Source organism: Carassius auratus, chromosome 15 (assembly GCF_003368295.1).
Source record: "Carassius auratus strain Wakin chromosome 15, ASM336829v1, whole genome shotgun sequence".
Taxonomy (NCBI): Eukaryota; Metazoa; Chordata; class Actinopteri; order Cypriniformes; family Cyprinidae; genus Carassius; species Carassius auratus.
In genome coordinates this window covers 2,831,499-2,849,973 of record NC_039257.1, presented here as the reverse complement: position 1 = coordinate 2,849,973, position 18,475 = coordinate 2,831,499, and the positions used below count along the sequence as shown (strand labels likewise).

Sequence of the window (18,475 nt, the reverse complement as noted above, 5' to 3'; positions counted from 1 at the left end):
CCCATCTGATCAATGTGATATTACCACATCCAATTCAATTGTAGGCCTATTACATACTCATTTAACATTTTATTCCCAATAATTAATAGACTTTAGACATTGTATTTCCATTTTTTTAATATCCTTAAATTTTCTTCACAATGAATGCGTCTCTAAACTAATATGTGATGTAAAAAAGAAAATGGAATAGGAAAAGGCAGATTCTCATCCAATCAGCGGCAAGGTTTGCTATTGTGCTTATGATTTACTACTTTTCAATACTTCATATTGTGTTACTGTGTGATCTTACCACAGTTTTTCGAGTTTACAGCAGTAATTCACCAGTACAGTCGAAAGACACTTCAAGCTGGAATCTCTTAGTTTATTCCCAGACAGATCCAGTTGTCTCAGATGTTCAGGGTTTGATCTTAAAGCTGAAGCCAGAGCAGCACAACCTTCATCTGTGATGCAACATTCAACCAACCTGTAAAGAACAATGATGCACTCTTCATTCTCTCAGATCAGATTAGTTCAGCACTAATTCCATTATTTAAGAGAAGGTCTAAACTTAAAATCAGTGTTTGTGAAACATTGGACTGACATCTACACACACTCAGTGAAATGCAGTGAAACTGAATCATGTGCGAATACCTACATCTGTCCTTCTTCATGTCAAGTCCCAGGTTTTACCCAGGTGATGCGTTGCTCTTGTTTGAGCCTTGTAAAGTGGTGCTCAAAGTTAATTTAATTTCAACATCTTGTCATTCATTCATGAATGAACTGTTTAATTACTCACTCATAAAAACAATGTAACTGCACTGACTGTCACCATGTCACCTTGATGCTTGCAATTATGTCTTTTAAGCTCTTTAATAAGACAAAGTATCTTAATACTGTATGGATAGTGTTATTAAGACCTAATAAAATGTCCATTGTAAAATGAATACTTGATCTTATTAGTTTTTAGTCTTTTGACATTTATTTCCCATTAAATACCCATTAAACACTGTATTTGCATTTTTATAAATATTTTCTACATTTTTATTTTAAAAGAAATGCCTCTCTGAGCTAATATGCAAAGGAAAAAGTGAGAAGAAGGGGTCAGGAAAAGACAGATTCGTACTCAGATTGGTTCACTGGATGTACACAGATAATATGTTTGAATGTTTTGCTATTGAAAAAAAAACTGTTTTAATGTGTAGATAGAAGTCCATTGTGTATAAGAAACAAAGCTGGTCACAATTTTTTGACTTTCAGTATATCTTAATTGTAAGATGTCTTACCCAATCAGTGGCAAGTATTCCATTTGCCAACAATTCCTTTTCAGGTAGGAGTAATTTTGTTTTTGCCATAGCGCCTATGATTTACTGCTTTTTGTTCTTACATTGTGTTATATAGTATATGATCTTACCACAGCTTTTCCACTTTACAATGAGGATTCGCCAACACAGCAGAGATCAGCTTCATGCTTGAATCTACTAGTTTATTCCCAGACAGATCCAGTTGTCTCAGGTGTTCAGGGTTTGATCTCAGAGCTGAAGCCAAAGCAGCACAATCTTCATCTGTGAGAGCACACTCATTCAACCTGTAGAGAACAATGACACAGTCTTCTTTCAGATCAGATCAGATTTGTTAAATACATTATAAAAGGGTCATATGACGTTGCTAAAAAGATTAACATTATTTTGTTTATTTGGTGTAATTGTCACACGTGTACTACAGCAAAGTAGCGAAGAACGAGGAGACAAAGCGTACACTCAAACATTTTTTTTTTTTAAAACCAAAAATCCTGAAAAAGTGAAATGTATGCTGCTTGGCCAGCTATCCAGTGCATTGTGATTGGCAGAATGCCTCAAGCGCATGACGGAAATGTTACACCCCTTAACATACTGTTACATATCGCGCTGCATAAACATAAAACCATGTCTGCATTTGTGATCGGAGAAACAACAAACAACAAGCACTTCTCTACACTGCTCTAAACTCAAGAAGCACCAGACTGAAGCTTACGGTGTCTCCACAACATGGCGCCAGCAGTAACAGCGAGAATAAAAAATCCATCTTCTTTCTTTGTGTGAACATTTGGGTGGCTTTATACAAATCTTCCCACATCGTGACGTAGACATGTGGGGGCATGTTAGAATGAGCCGTTATAGCCAGGCGTGGATGACTTAACTTTTATAAAGATTTTCTCTTTGGATATTAAACTTCAGTTTTTGCAACTTTACAGATCTTCTTTATGCACCAAAAGCTTGTAACACTCCTCATAGAAAGGAAAATGTTCAATCGGCATCATAAGAGCCCTTTAAATAGAGTGTACAAACTTAAAGCACAAATCAATGTTTTAAGAATCATTGAACTGAGGTCTAAAATCTCACAGAGCACAAAACATGATCATAAAACTTTTACACTACCAGTCAAAAAGTTTTTCAACAGTAAGCTTTTTAATGTTTTTAAAGAATTCTCTTCTGCTCACTAAGCCTGCATTAATTTAATCCAAAGTACAGCAAAGGAGTGATATTGTGAAATATTTGTACTATTTAAAATAACTGCTTTCTATTTAAATATATTTTAAAATGTAATTTATTTCCTGTGAACAAAGGAATTTTTCAGCATCATTACTCTAGTCTTCAGTGTCATATGATCCATCAGAAATAATTTGCTCATTCATAAATCATTTTAATAAACTGATTTTCTGTTCAAGAAACATTATTATGATATTATCAATATTTAAAAGTTGAATACTTTAAGAATTTATAGAAATGTATACTTCTATTTAGCAAGTATGCATTAAATTGATCAAAACTGATGATAAAGACTTTTATAATGTTACAAAACAATTATATTTCAGATAAATGGAGCTACATTTTCTATTCGTCAACGAAACCTAAAAAAAAAATATACTCAGCTGTTTTCAACATAATAATGTTTTTGAGCAGCAAATCAGAATATTAGAATGATTTCTGAAGGATCATGTTACTGGAGTAATGATGCAAAAAAAAAATTGTCATTGCTTTGAAATCACAGGAATAAAGTGTTGGAGAAGTGATGAGTGTGATTTTGCACCGTTAAAACAATATTTTAAAAAGAGTCACTGCTGAAAGATAAATGTGATTAAAAATGAGAATTAATCTAGTACATTCTTCTGACTGTGTTGAACTCGAGCCTGTTTAAGATCAAGAGACTGAAATGTTGATTGTTTGTGAAAGTTTGTTACATTATCTGCTTTTCCACAGTCGGGCTAGTGCTAGCCTGTTTTTTATACGTGCCAGACAGGGCTCACATGACGTCACTTCCTGTTTGTTGCTGCCATGTTTTTTAGTTTGAGCTACGTCAAGTTACTTCTTTATCTTCTATTTTTTTATTCTTAAAATAATTTTTACACACCATCATTTTAATTTCTATAAGGTGTGGATATATCCCACAATGCATTTATTGAATGAGCACTGTCCGAACTGATTGCACTATATTTTCACTGTTTTATTTTATTTATTTATTTTTTATGTAAAATCATTTTCTAACTGTTTTTAAAAGTTTTAATCATTTTAAAAGTTTTAAAATTGCTTGTTTTATTTTTGTTATTATTTTTCTTCATGATTATTTTACTTTCTTTTATGTAAAGCACTTTGAATTACCATTGTGTACGAAATGTGCTATATAAATAAACTTGCCTTGCCTTGCCTATAATATTCTACAACAAACACAAAGTGCTTTATCAATAGTTTTATTTTGATTACCAGAGTCCACTATTAGCTTATAGTCCATTAGCATCGCCAGCATGGTTGCCGCTAATCTCGCAAACATTGCTAATGCTCTATTAACACACATTACCATTGTTTTACTCACTGTTACTTGCTTTGAACAGCAGATGTGTGTCTATATTTGAATGCAGGTGAAATATTTAAAATTCATGACATAGTCCAAAAGATTTACACACCATCCTTTTATTGTGGAAACATTTGCATGCCCCTAAACATGATGTGGAATAAAACGAAACCTGATTGTCTGCTTTATGTCAATCACATGGCCTTTTGAGTGTTCTTTGACCATTAAAGCATCCAAGGTTCCCATACCTTCTGCTGTCAGTCTGAATTTACAGCTCAATGAGCTGAACTCACAGCAGCAGAATGAGGCTGAACACTTAAAAATATTTTACATTGTGTTCCATGTCTGAGAGTCTTGATCTTACCACAGTATCTCCAGTTTACACAAAGGATTCTGTATTACAACAGACAGTGGCATGACTCCTGAATCTCTTAGTTTATTCCCAGTCAGATCCAATTGTCTCAGGTGTTCAGGGTTTGATCTCAGAGCTGAAGCCAGAGCAGCACAACCTTCACCTGTTATACCACACTTACTCAACCTGTAGAGAACAAATGACACACTCTTCACTCTCTCGGATCAGATCAGTTTAACAGTAAATCCATTATTTAAAAGAAAGTATAAACCGAAATAAGCACAAATCCATGTTTGATAAATCATTGGACTGAGATCTAAAATGCCATGGAGCACAAAACATCATCATAAAAAAATCTATATTATTAGTTTCTGTGTCTGAGACGGAAGTAGAGCTTTGCACTCACTGGCACATACACACACACACACATTTGTTTCTGTGAATTCTGGGGACTTTCCATAGACTTTGATTACTTTTAAACTTTTCTGATAAACCAATATTTTTTATCCCTTAACCAAACCTTAAACCTACCTCTTACAAAAAACCTGTTTGCATTGTTACAATTTCAGATAAATGTGAAGGGAACTAGATGCATCGATGACGTCATTGCTTTGGGAACACTTCCGGTGTGATGAATGTCTGAAGCCCTTTTACAATCACACCAATTAATCGGCCAATAGCACTTAGCACCGCCCCGAACATACGTACGTATGATCATGAATGTGTGCTGCACACTATTTAATCCGATTTTACACTATGACGAAGGAAGCGCTATCGAAGCTACGGAACAGCCAGCATCGCAGCATCTCGTTTCCTATTCAGGGAACCAAGGTTATATATGTAACCGAAATGTTCCCTTTCTTAGGTTCACTTCAAATCTGCAATGACGTCATCACTTTGGGAATGATATACCATAATGCCAGACGTACCTAAGATAGCTGGGACCAAGGAAAGAGTCTGCTCAAGCGGAAGAGACCCGGAAGCCAAGAGCCAGTCTCACATTCAGACAAGTAGAACTTGATGAAAGTGCTAGTAGAGGACTAACCTGCCACAGCACAGACATTTCCCATCAAAAACTATTTAAAGAGAGCATGAGAAGAAGCCATTGCTTTCATAAAACAAGCATGCCACCTTAGAGGCGAAGTCACACCATGTGCCTCATAGGCTAAAGATATAGTACTATCTTACCCCGCATAGCAAGGGAGAAAACCTCCAACCACTTGCTGAAAGCAAACAGTGTCGAAGCAGCCTTAGGATATACTAGTCCTAGGAAGCAGTAAGACTTAACCAATCTTGGGGAACAGTCCATACAAGAGGAGCTGACAGAGCCTACAGATCCTCATACGTCTAATAGAGAATAGACAATTTCAAAGTTATCTGAAAGACTTAAACAGCTCAAATGGATGGGCTGCCAGGCCTTTCAACCAAAATAAGTCCAAAAAAGGATCTGTGCTCGGTGGAAAGGCCTAAGCTGTCTCGTCCCTGTATAAATGGGAAACCAAAGGGTGACTGTGGCGAGTGGGGCGGGGCCGAGAGGCGTGGGAACGAGGAGTGAGGCCAGGTGTAGTGATTGGAGATGAGCTACACCTGCGCCCCACCGCCGGTCTTGAGTCCCACGTAGGAGATGTAAGGATATAAAACTGGAGCGACGACCGTGAAGGATGAGAGAGGACCAGGCCTGGGATATTATTTTATGTTTGCTTTTTATTTATGCACACCAGTTGTCCGTGAGGGGCTGGTGCGCCGTTTTGTATTTACTTTTGAATATTAAAATGAGTTTTGATTGTGCGCCGGTTCCCGCCTCCTTCTTCCCGATGAATATGGAGATTTGTATATTGTTACAGTGACATCCCTCTAAAACACTTCTATGGGTAATGCTCAGCAGATATGGCAGCCACATAAACCTGTGGCAGGTCCCTACAGGGTAATGGACTGGGTCCAGATTGGGTCCACTTAAGGGCATACAGCGCCATGTATGAGTGGGCCAAAACGGTACCACCAGTGTTAGGAGGTAAGAACGATGGTAGACCAGGGCGGGGTGCAATTGACAGTCTTTAATAAAGAAAATAGTCTTTCAATAGATCTCCATGAGAGGAGAGGCAGGGATCCCGGGATGCCAACTCCCAGTCCAAAACAGAGAAGACCGCTGACGGTGTGAAAAGCCAAGGGCAGGTGCTGCACAGGTTCTCTGCAAACAGGCACAGCCGGATAATAAACAGTCCAATGACAGTATAACTCACAGTTGCAATAAAGACTAAACAATCCACGGACAAGACAGGACAGGACTAGGAAACAGACGTGTCTCACGAAAGGTCATCGAATAATCCGACAATGAGACAGGGCTAGAAAGAGAGAATAAGAAGCAGAGACAATCAAGGGCAAAAGAGGGACAGGTGAGGGAATGGAAGGGGAGACAGCTGAAAGTGATAATGAGCGGAGGAGTGTGCGTGATAGAGTGAGTAAGTGATCACAAGAGGGAGACAGAGACAGAGGAAAAGACCAGGATCATGACAGTACCCCTCTCTCAACGAGCGCCTCCTGGCGCTCCTGAGGGCAACTGGCGGGACCGGAGGAAATCATCGATGAGTGAAGGATCCAGGACATCCCGGGAGGGAACCCAACTTCTCTCCTCAGGACCATACCCCTCCCAATCGACCAGATATTGACGACCGCGTCCCCGACGGCGCATGTCGAGGATGCGGCGAACCCTGTAGACAGGGGTATCATCGACAAGACTAGGGACGCGCACAGGGCGAGAAGGGGGACGGATGACTGGTTTAACGCAAGAGACGTGAAACACGGGGTGGACCCGGCGCAGATTAGGCGGAAGGTGAAGTTTTACTGCGACGGGGTTAATGACTCTTACAATGCGAAATGGTCCAATAAAGCGGGGAGACAATTTACGTGAATCGGACCGGAGAGGTAAATTTGAAGTGGACAACCACACTCTCTGGCCGCAAACGTAACGAGGGCTCTTAACTCTGCGCCTATTGGCCGTAACAGTCATGCGTCTTCTAGCTCGACAGAGAGCAGATCGCACTCTCCTCCAGGTGCGTTTGCATCGGCTAATAAAAGCTTGCACGGACGGAACATTAGATTCAGAGTCTTGGGACGCAAATATCGGAGGTTGATAACCGAGACAGCAATGAAAGGGCGAAAGACCCGTAGCAGAGGAGGGGAGCGAATTATGGGCGTATTCGGCCCAAGAGAGTTGCTGTGACCATGACGCGGGATTCTGATGGGTGAGACTGCGGAGCATACGGGCGACAATTTGATTGGTCCGTTCAGCTAGACCGTTCGTCTGGGGATGAAACCCAGACGAAAGGCTAACGGATGCCCCAATCAGACGACAAAACTCTTTCCAAAATTGAGAAGAAAATTGGGGGCCTCTATCAGACACAATATCAGTGGGTAACCCATGAAGCTTAAAAACATGATCAACCATGATCTGGGCGGTCTCTTTGGCAGAAGGGAGTTTGGCGAGAGGAATAAAATGGGCCGACTTAGAAAAACGATCTACCACGGTTAGAACAACGGTGTTACCCCCTGAGGGAGGAAGACCGGTGATAAAGTCGAGTGCTAAGTGAGACCACGGTCGAGACGGAACCGGTAGCGGACGAAGTAGACCGGCCGGAGGAGAACTGTCAGTCTTAGTTTGAGCGCACGTATTGCAGGAGGCAATAAATCGTCGCACGTCCCGTTCTAAAGAGGCCCACCAAAAACGCTGACGGATAAAAGCGATGGTGCCCCGGACGCCGGGATGGACTGTCAATCTAGAGGTATGTCCCCATTGAAGGACTGCCCGACGCGCTGACACAGGGACAAAAAGCAGCCCCCTAGGGCAGTTGCGCGGAACTATGACACGAGAAAGGGTACGCTTAACCAGCCTCTCTATTCCCCAGACGGCCGTGCCAATAACATGACCCGGGGGAATAATCTCCTCAGGCTCAGAAGAAGCAGAGGAGTCAAAAAGACGGGATAGTGCATCAGGCTTGACGTTCTTGGTACCCGGACGGTACGAGATGGTGAAATCGAAACGGGTAAAGAATAACGCCCAGCGGGCCTGACGAGCATTTAGTCTCTTGGCCTTGCGGATATATTCTAGGTTTCGGTGATCTGTCCAGACGATAAAAGGAACGGGAGCTCCCTCTAGCCACTGTCGCCATTCGCCTAACGCTAGACGGATGGCGAGCAGTTCGCGGTTGCCTACGTCGTAATTGCGCTCAGCAGGAGAAAGACGGTGGGAGAAAAAGGCGCAGGGGTGTATCTTGCCGTCAGCAGAGGAGCGCTGGGATAGCACCGCCCCGACCCCTACTTCAGAGGCATCGACCTCGACTATAAATTGTTTAGAGAAGTCAGGGGTGAGAAGGATAGGTGCGGTAGTAAAAAGCAATTTAAGAGTGTCGAACGCAGTCTGCGCAGAAGCGGACCATCTAAACTGGGACTTGACGGAGGTCAGAGCTGTAAGGGGTGCGGCTACTTGACTAAAATTACGTATAAAACGACGATAAAAATTAGCAAACCCGAGAAAACGTTGTAGTGCGAGGCGGGAATCGGGCACGGGCCAGTCGGTAACAGCCTGGACCTTAGCAGGGTCCATACTAATCCCCTCTGCCGAGATGATAGAGCCCAGAAACGTAACTGAGGGAGCATGGAAAGAACACTTCTCGGCCTTAACATAAAGTCGATTCTCTAATAGACGCTGAAGAACACGACGAACATGTTGGACGTGCACCTGGAGAGACGGCGAAAAAATCAGAATGTCATCTAGGTAGACGAATACAAAAACATTGAGCATGTCTCGTAGGACATCATTGATTAAGGCTTGAAAAACCGCGGGGGCGTTAACCAATCCGAAGGGAAGAACCCGGTATTCAAAGTGTCCGAGGGGCGTATTAAACGCGGTCTTCCATTCATCCCCCTCCTTTATACGTACTAAGTGATAGGCGTTACGCAAGTCGAGCTTAGTGAATATCTTAGCTCCCTGCAAGATCTCGAAGGCGGAGGACATCAGGGGTAATGGATAACGATTCTTCACAGTGATATCATTTAAACCCCGATAGTCTATGCAGGGACGCAGGGAGCCATCCTTCTTCTTAACAAAGAAGAAACCGGCTCCCGCTGGAGACGAGGAAGGAACGATGGTACCCGCATTGAGTGATTCAGAAAGGTATTTCTCGAGCGCCTCCCTCTCGGGGGCGGATAATGAGTATAGTCTACCACGGGGGGGCGTTGTACCTGGGAGGAGATCTATACTGCAGTCATACGGGCGATGAGGGGGGAGAGAAGTGGCCCGGGAACGACTGAAGACCTCCCGCAAATCGTGATACTCCTCCGGAACCCCAGACAAGTCACCTGGCTCCTCCTGAAAAACAGTTACGGGCAAGACAGGGGGCACAGCAGAAGACAGACAATCTACATGACAGGACAATTTCCAAGAAAGAATGGTGCCTTCTGCCCAGTTAATCTGGGGGTTGTGAAGCACTAACCACGGGTGGCCTAAAACCACGGGAGAAAAAGGGGAATGAAAAATAAAAAAAGAAATAGTCTCTCTATGATTTCCAGAAACAGTAAGAGTCAATGGTGAAGTCCTCTTCTGTACCCTAGGAAGGGAACTACCATCTAGGGCAAACAGGGGGGTGGAGTCTTGCAAATCTAAGAGGGGAATACCTTGTCTTAAAGCCCAAGTCTCATCAATGAAGTTCCCCTCCGCCCCCGAATCCAGTAATGCTGAGCAGGAAACAGACGATCCCAGCCACCGGAGGTGAACGGGAAGGGAAGTGCAGGACTTAGACGGAGAGACCCATGATGTAGCGCTCGCCAGCAACCCTGCGCTGGCTTTTACTGGGCACCTGGAGACAAAATGATCAGCGGCAGCGCAGTACATACATAGACGATCCATAATCCTGCGCTGGCGTTCCCGTGTAGATATGTGAAGCCCCCCTAGCTGCATAGGCTCAGGATTAGCAGCAGAGGGCAGTAGCGGACGAGTAGCTGTGGAAGAGGGGAGTAACGGAGCCTCCAATCCGCGAGCCCACCGTCGCCTCTCGAAGCGTCTTTCAATGCGAAGGGCCAGCTCGACTAGGGAGTCGAAATTGTCAGGAACCTCTCGGACAACGATCTCATCCTTAATCTCAGAGTTGAGGCCCTCGAGAAAGCGGGAGATTAGTGCCGGACCGTTCCATCCACTAGTAGTGGCCAGAGTACGAAACTCAATAGAAAAGTCTGTGACTGACCTCCTCCCCTGGCGCAGGGTGGATAGGAGACGGGACGCTTCACCACCATGTGCAGACCAGTCGAATACTCGGATCATCTCCTCCTTGAACAGAGAAAACTTAAAGACGCAGTCTACCTCTGCCTCCCAGTTCGCCGCTGCCCACTCTCGAGCCCGTCCATTGAGAAGAGAAATCACATAGGCCACCTTAGATCGATCCCTGGCATAGGTGGACGGCTGGAGAGAAAAAACAACCTCGCATTGGGTGAGAAAGGCTCGGCATTGTAAAGGCTCACCAGAATAGCACGGAGGGTTGTTTATGCGTGGCTCAGAAGGGTCGCGCTGTCCGGCTGCTGCAGTGGTCTCATGACGGTAGTGATGGAACTGCTGAGTTAGACCTGAGAGCTGGGCGGTCAGGGATTCTACGGCTCGTCTCGTGGTGGATAAATCCCCCTCATGTCTCCCCAGCAGAGCACCCTGGAGCTCCACCGCACGCTGGAGGGGATTACCACTCGCCTGGTCCATCTTCGGGTCGGATTATTCTGTTAGGAGGTAAGAACGATGGTAGACCAGGGCGGGGTGCAATTGACAGTCTTTAATAAAGAAAATAGTCTTTCAATAGATCTCCATGAGAGGAGAGGCAGGGATCCCGGGATGCCAACTCCCAGTCCAAAACAGAGAAGACCGCTGACGGTGTGAAAAGCCAAGGGCAGGTGCTGCACAGGTTCTCTGCAAACAGGCACAGCCGGATAATAAACAGTCCAATGACAGTATAACTCACAGTTGCAATAAAGACTAAACAATCCACGGACAAGACAGGACAGGACTAGGAAACAGACGTGTCTCACGAAAGGTCATCGAATAATCCGACAATGAGACAGGGCTAGAAAGAGAGAATAAGAAGCAGAGACAATCAAGGGCAAAAGAGGGACAGGTGAGGGAATGGAAGGGGAGACAGCTGAAAGTGATAATGAGCGGAGGAGTGTGCGTGATAGAGTGAGTAAGTGATCACAAGAGGGAGACAGAGACAGAGGAAAAGACCAGGATCATGACAACCAGAAACAGATGTTCACTCTGAACAAGCTTACTCTGAACAGAATAGTTTGGAGCAAACAGGTCAATGGGAAAGCATAAGACTGGTCCTAACCATTCTTGGCTAGAGCGTCCACACCCAGAGGTGACGGAGGAGACAAGGAAACCAGAGCAGGCAATGCGAATGCTCGAAGCAAACAATCCACTTCCGCTCAGCCGAACCTCTGCCTTATGAGACTCACCCACCAGAGAGGTTGAATCTCCATTCTCCAGCCTTCAAACTCGGCCTCAAGAGTAAGTCCACTCCTGAGGTTACCCGGGACACGAATGGCTCATATCGACGGGAACCTAGTCTATGTCCAAAGAAGAACATGTCTCACCAACCTGACAGGGGGCGAGAGCGTAATCCTCTCTGACCAATGTATGAGACCACAGCCATGTTGTCAGTCCTTGACCTAATGTGACAGCCACTCAATTTGCATTCAAGGCCAGTTCAATGGAATAATAAAGTATTGCCAAGCTTTATTCAAAAAACAAACCTGAGGAACTTGCTGTGTCTCTTGGATATCTCGATGCAGAAGTACGCATTCTTAGACTGATGGTCACAAACCAATCTCTGGTTCAGATAGAGACAGGATGAACATCTGTGTCAGCTTCTTGACATTGCTTATTCCAAGCACAAGGTTAGGTGACGCAAATCCAGTCAACCCAAATAAGCTGGATGGTGTAACCATACGACAGCCTAATCCTCCTTCGTTCACAAAGTAGCTCAGCTCAGTGCAACTCAGTTGGGATAAGAAGAATAATGATTAGGCCAGTTATTCAAAGAGTGTTGGTAGCCTGAAGTGCCAAAAACCATGTTGCATGACAAATGTGTGTTGCAAAACTCCACAGATCTAGCTCATAGCACAGAGTCAACTATATGTTCCAGCTCAAACATCAGTGGAGCTGAAGAATTATTTTTAGCTGGACAGTCTAGTGTTGGTAGCATGAAGTGCCAAAAACCAAAGAGCACTGCAAATGTCAGCTGTGGAGTCCGTGATAAAAACAGTCACATGAACTAGAGTTGGAAGCGTAAGTGCCAAATCAATGTACCTGCATTAATTAATGCAGTGCAGGAGTAGAGACAAGAAAAACCCTGCTCACTATGCAGCCCGAGTCGCTATGGCATTAGTTTTTTTTTCTATAGGAATTTACTCAGATGTGAGCTCGTCCACTGATTTGTTCCAGCTCAAGCATCAGCGAAGCTGAAAGTAAAATTAATAGCCAGGTAGACTAATGCTTAGTAGCATGAAGCACCAAGACCATAATGTATGACAAACATCAGCTGCAGAACTCTTAGAGTCTGCACCTAGAAGCAGTACACGAAATAAGAGCTGGAAGTGTAAGCACCAATTTAACGCACGTGCCTGCATCAGTGCAGCGCAGAAGTAGAAAGAGAGATAGGAAAACACATCTGCTTAACTATCCAAAATGAGCCATTAAAACATTAAATGTTACACCAGCTTGCCACTTAATGTTTCAGCTAAATACAGAAGCAGAGCTGAAAGAAATATTATATTACTCCGGCAGACCAATGCTCAGGAGCATGAAGCGCCAAGACCATGGTGCACAACAATATATCTGCTGCAGGGACTCCTCAGAGTCTGTGTCTAAAAACAGTACACGAACAAGACTTGGAAGTGTAAGTGCCAAATCAAATGAACGTGTCTGCATCAGTGCAGCGCAGCAGATAACAGAGAGAGTGGAAAACCCACCAGCTCACTTATTTGGCTTGCTATAAGAATACTCTGAAACACGTGAGCTCTTCCATTTGTTTCAGCTAGATGCAGCAGCAGAGCTGAAGGAAGTATTCAGGCAACTATTATAGGTAGCACAAAGCGCCAAAATAATAGTGCACAACAACATCTGTGCAGGACTCCTCAGAGTCTGCATCTAAAAACAGTACACGAACAAGAGTTGGAAGCATAAGCGCCAAATCAAATGAACTTGTCTGCATTAGTACAGCACAGCACTTAACAGAGAGAGAGGAAAACCCGCCAGCTCACTGTTATAGCTTGCTATAAGAATGCAATTCCAAAATTTGCGTACTGAGAAACGCTTGCAGACCTACATCACCAGACTATTTGCCTAATCTTCTCAGTACTTTACACCACAGAGGAAATGCAGAAATCAACAGGTCTGGTGGGGGGAAACACAGCTATAAATGATCTTACCGCAGTATCTCCAGTTTACAGTCAGGATTCAGTATTACACCAGACAGCAGCATGACTCCTGAATCTCCTAGTTTATTCCCAGACAGATCCAGTTCTCTCAGGTGTTCAGGGTTTGCTATCAGAACTGAAGTCAGAGCAGCACAGCCTTCACCTGTGAGACCACAATCATTCAACCTGTATAGAACAATGACACACTCTTCACTTACTCAAAACAGATCAGTTTCCATTATTTAAGAAAAAGTACAAACATAAAGAACAAAATCATGTTTAATCGATCATTGGATTTATGTCTAAAATGTCACAAAGCATAACATCTCAAAAAATGTATAACATTTCTTTGTTGCACAATGAAGTGTAATGATCCCTGCCTGTGTTCAACTCTTATTTTGAAGTATTTTTCTGTTTCCTATTGGCTATCTTGTGTTTGTATTCTCCCATTTATCACCTGGATGTAATTTTGGTTTGTTTTAATAAAGAGGTCATTGCATTGTTCTGGACAGCCTCATAACAGTCAGTTGTTGTTGTGGTTGTTTTAAACAAACTACAATTAAATATATTATAACTCCCCATTTATTTGTATTTTTAACAACTTATAAACTTGGGCTTTTTATTCATAGGCAACTTCTTCTTACAGTGTTACTGATTTTAAAACACTTCATAATGCTGACCACATTTTCTTAATGTTTAAACTGTGAAGTGATTGTTCTCAGTGATACTTACTTAACTGATCTGGATTCTTTAATCACAGGCAGCAGCTTATGAAAAACTTTCAGTTTTTTGTTTCCACTAGCAAATGTATTAATATCAAACTCATCCAGCTTATTTTCTGATGTCAACAACACAAAAACTACAGCTGACCACTGAGACGAAGAGAGTTTGCGTTCCTTTATTTTTCCAGAGTTCAGATACTGTTGTATTTCCTCCACTAGTGAATGATCACCCAGTTCATTCAGACAGTGGAACAGATTGATGGACTTTTCTGGACAGTCAATAGTCCTGATCTTCTTCTTGATGTACTCAATTGTTTCCTCTTTGCTGTCAGAGCTGCTTCTTGTCTGTTTCATTAGTCTTTGTATGAGAATCTGATGAGACTCCAGTGACAGACCTAGAAGGAACCGCAGGAAAATATCTAAATACCCATTTTTACTCTGCAGAGCCTCATTCACTGCACTCTGATGCAACTCAGATAATGAAACCTTTTTTGAGGAATTGTGTTGAAACCAGTCCTTAACTTTAGATCGCAAAGTCTGTTTGGTGATTTGGTCAAACAAATGTATGTTTTGGTTTGTACAGGAGAGGTGCACATATAGAGCCGCTAGATGTTCCTGAACGCTCAGATGAACAAAGCAGAAGATTTTCCCCTGATACAAGCCAAACTCCTCTCTGAAGATCTGAGTGCACAATCCTGAGTAAACTGATGCTTCTGTCACATCAATGCCACACTCTCTCAGGTCTTCCTCATAGAAGATCAGGTTGCCTTTCACAAGCTGCTGAAAAGCCACTTTCCCCAGTTTGAGGATCATGTCTTCATCTGTCACGTTCTTCTCATAGTCCTTCTCATGTTTGATGTTAATCTGAAGGATCAGGAAGTGTGTGTACATCTGAGTGAGAGTCTTGGGAATCTCTCCACTCTCTGCTTGACTCAACATCTTCTCCAGAACAGCGGCTGAGATCCAGCAGAAGACTGGGATGTGACACATGATGTAGAGACTCCTTGATGACTTCAGGTGTGAGATGATCCTATCAGCCAGACTCTGATCTCTGATTCTCTTCCTGAAGTATTCCTCCTTCTGTGGATCATTGAAGCCTCGTACCTCTGTCACTCGATGGACACACTCAGAGGGGATGAGATCAGCTGCTGCTGGTCTGGAGGTGATCCAGATGAGAGCAGAGGGAAGCAGATTCCCCACAATGAGGTTCTTCACCAGCACGTCCACTGATGCTGATTCACTTACATCACACAACCTCACACCGCTCTGAAAATCCAGAGACAGACGACACTCGTCCAGACCATCAAAGATGAACAACACTTTATATTTGATACTGGAAATTTTAATTTCTTTTGTTTCTGGGAAAAATACATAAAGAAGATCTGAAAGACTGAGTGTTTTGTCCTTCATCAGATTGAGTTCTCTGAAAGGAAGTGGAAATATGAGCTGGACGTCCTGATTTTCTTGTCCTTCAGCCCAGTCCAGGATGAACTTCTGCACAGAGACTGTTTTTCCAATGCCAGCGACTCCTTTTGTCAGCACAGTTCTGATGGGTTTGTCTTGTCCAGGTAAAGGTGTAAAGATGTCACTGCATTTGATCGGTATGTCCTCTGTTACTGTTCTCCTGGATTGTGTCTCAAGCTGTCTCACCTCGTGTTCATTACTGATCTCTCCACCCTCACTCTCTGTGATGTACAGCTCTGTGTAGATCTCATTCAGGAGTGTTGGGTTTCCCTGCTTCGCTGGTCCCTCATACAGACGGTCAAACTTCTTCATCAGAATTGATTTAAACATGTTGAGGACTTCATGGCTATAAAATTTAAATGCCACATTATTGTATAAGTTGCTAAGCAAAATGTATTTTTGTATTCCGTATTATAATCAAATCATATGTTATACAGAAATGTTAGACCTGAGAACAGACTGTGTATCTCTACTTGTAAAGTATATTTGATGACCCACAGATTGATCACTCTTAATAGACATACAGCTGGGCTCTGATTCTGAACTCTTCTGATCAACTGAACTATAACAGAGACAGATTAAAGTTAATAATTTGAATTAATATCTTCCAAAAATTAAATATTCATCATTAAAAAACTTTAAAGAGCACTTCATGATAACTTAAATTACACTATACAAAATATGTAAATGGAAGTAAACTGACTGCTTTCACAGATGTGTGTGAGCAACATGTTCAAATATAAGATAAAGGTTAAAAATAACTATACACAATTTAGCCTACAACATATACCACGTTTACTGATATCGTTCTGATAATAAAAAGACCATGTATATATATATATATATATATATATATATATATATATATATATATATATACCTGAGATCAGTCTGAGTGCTTTCACTCTTAAAATCTATAACATTATCTATAGACCATTCACTCTTCATAGACACACAGCTGGGCTCTGTCTCTGATCTTTTCTGATTTAATGAACTATAACAGAAAGAGATTAAAGTCAATGATTTGAATTACTGTATTTATTTATTTTTTACACTGTTCACACAGACAAAAAAAGATGTGTGTATATAGGCTAGTGTAACACTGTATTTGTTAAAATATCAGATAAGGATTCATTATAAAAATTGTACAACAAGAATTTCTCATCTTGCAGAACCTTTTACTGAATGTTGATACCATTCTGAGAAAATAAAATGCAATACTATGATCATATTTATAATGTTTTACCTGATAGCAGAAGGTGTATTTCTACTCTTAAAATCTATTAAATGATCTATCGACCAGGCACTCCTCAAAGACACACAGCTGGGGTCTGCTTCTGATCTCTTCTTATGAACTGAACTATGAGAGAAAAGGTAATCCTTTATGATGATAATTTTATTATAAGTTGTTTAAACCATTCATCAAACATCTTCCCATCTTCAATTATTTCATATAGTGTTTATTCAGAGTACCTGCATCCTGGAAAAAAATCTTCATCGCTGGATCTTTCTGTGTCTTCCATAATGGATCTGAACAGTTGAAACAGTTTCTGATCTCACTGACTCTGGATGGAAATGACAAACAAACACAATAACTAATTCATATGAACAGATCCTGACAATTGGAGAAACTGTCACGTCTCAAGATCCAGTTTTTCTTGTTTACAGAAGTCATCTGTGACTGTGACATGCCTCGAGTCTCTACTTATCTTGATTCATTTTTAACTAATCGACTTGCTCCACGTTTTTTTTCTATAAGCAGCGACATGTAAATTCACTGCGTCACTTTTATAAAGGTTTCTATTAAAAATATATTATTAGTAGTTTTATGGAAATAATATGACACTTTAAAGAGCGAAACATCAAGATGAGCTACTTTTATTTTTGATTTCTTATACGGGCGGCGATGACGTCAAGACTGTGGCCGCATTTCAGGCACATGCACACAGCTAAAAAAAATAACAATAAAAAAAAACATTCACACAGCTAAAAAACAAAACAAAAGTTATGGTTTAATAACGTCTACTCCTACCACAACGCTAAACCCACCCTTACAGATACATTAAATGTTGTTGTTCATGTCAATGTTGTTGATGTGCGCATGCGCAGTAAACCTGGTAGGAAAATCTGACGGGTAGGATACAATGTCAGGACACCTGGCTCACAGTCCTGACACAAGCTCTACTGCTCATCCAGACCGGTATTCTTCAGTAAGCTATGTTTCTTCAGTAAGCTATATCTGCCATTTCATACAGTCAATTGATGACTAATATTAGGCAGGGCAACAACTTACTGCATGATGGAGCCTAGAAAATATCCCTAAAATTCAAGATATGGGGCAAAATGCCCCCGTTTGAAATTGTGTCTCTTTACATCACATAGTTAATAAATATCACACAAGCTGTAGGCTAAGTACAATATCACACAAGCACAAATGTTATACTCATCTTATACAAGTTGATTAAAAAGTTAATATTGTGTTATTTTAGACACAATATTGTCTGTTTTGCTCAATTTTGCCAACAAAAATCAAAAAACCAATCAGAACTGTCCATCCCCAAGCAACCCACCGCGTCCTTTCATTTCTTAATCCACGTTTTGAACGAATTTGGTGAACTATTTGGCACGTTGAACCATTGGCTACAGTCGCGTTGGCTTTGAAGTGGCATCAAAGTACCGCGAG

The 18,475-nt window shown here is 42.0% G+C and overlaps 1 protein-coding gene across 1 annotated transcript; it reads right to left on the bottom strand.

Annotated features, from left to right (window-relative positions):
- Positions 1 to 285: 285 nt before the first annotated feature.
- On the bottom strand, positions 286 to 16,740 carry LOC113114755 (NACHT, LRR and PYD domains-containing protein 12-like). The gene is made up of 7 exons (XM_026281722.1): positions 16,673 to 16,740; positions 16,241 to 16,354; positions 14,339 to 16,138; positions 13,619 to 13,792; positions 4,169 to 4,342; positions 1,391 to 1,564; positions 286 to 463 (listed from the first exon to the last, which is right to left on the bottom strand). The coding sequence occupies exons 1-7, from the start codon at positions 16,738 to 16,740 to the stop codon at positions 286 to 288; spliced, it is 2,682 nt and encodes an 893-aa protein (XP_026137507.1).
- Positions 16,741 to 18,475: the final 1,735 nt, after the last annotated feature.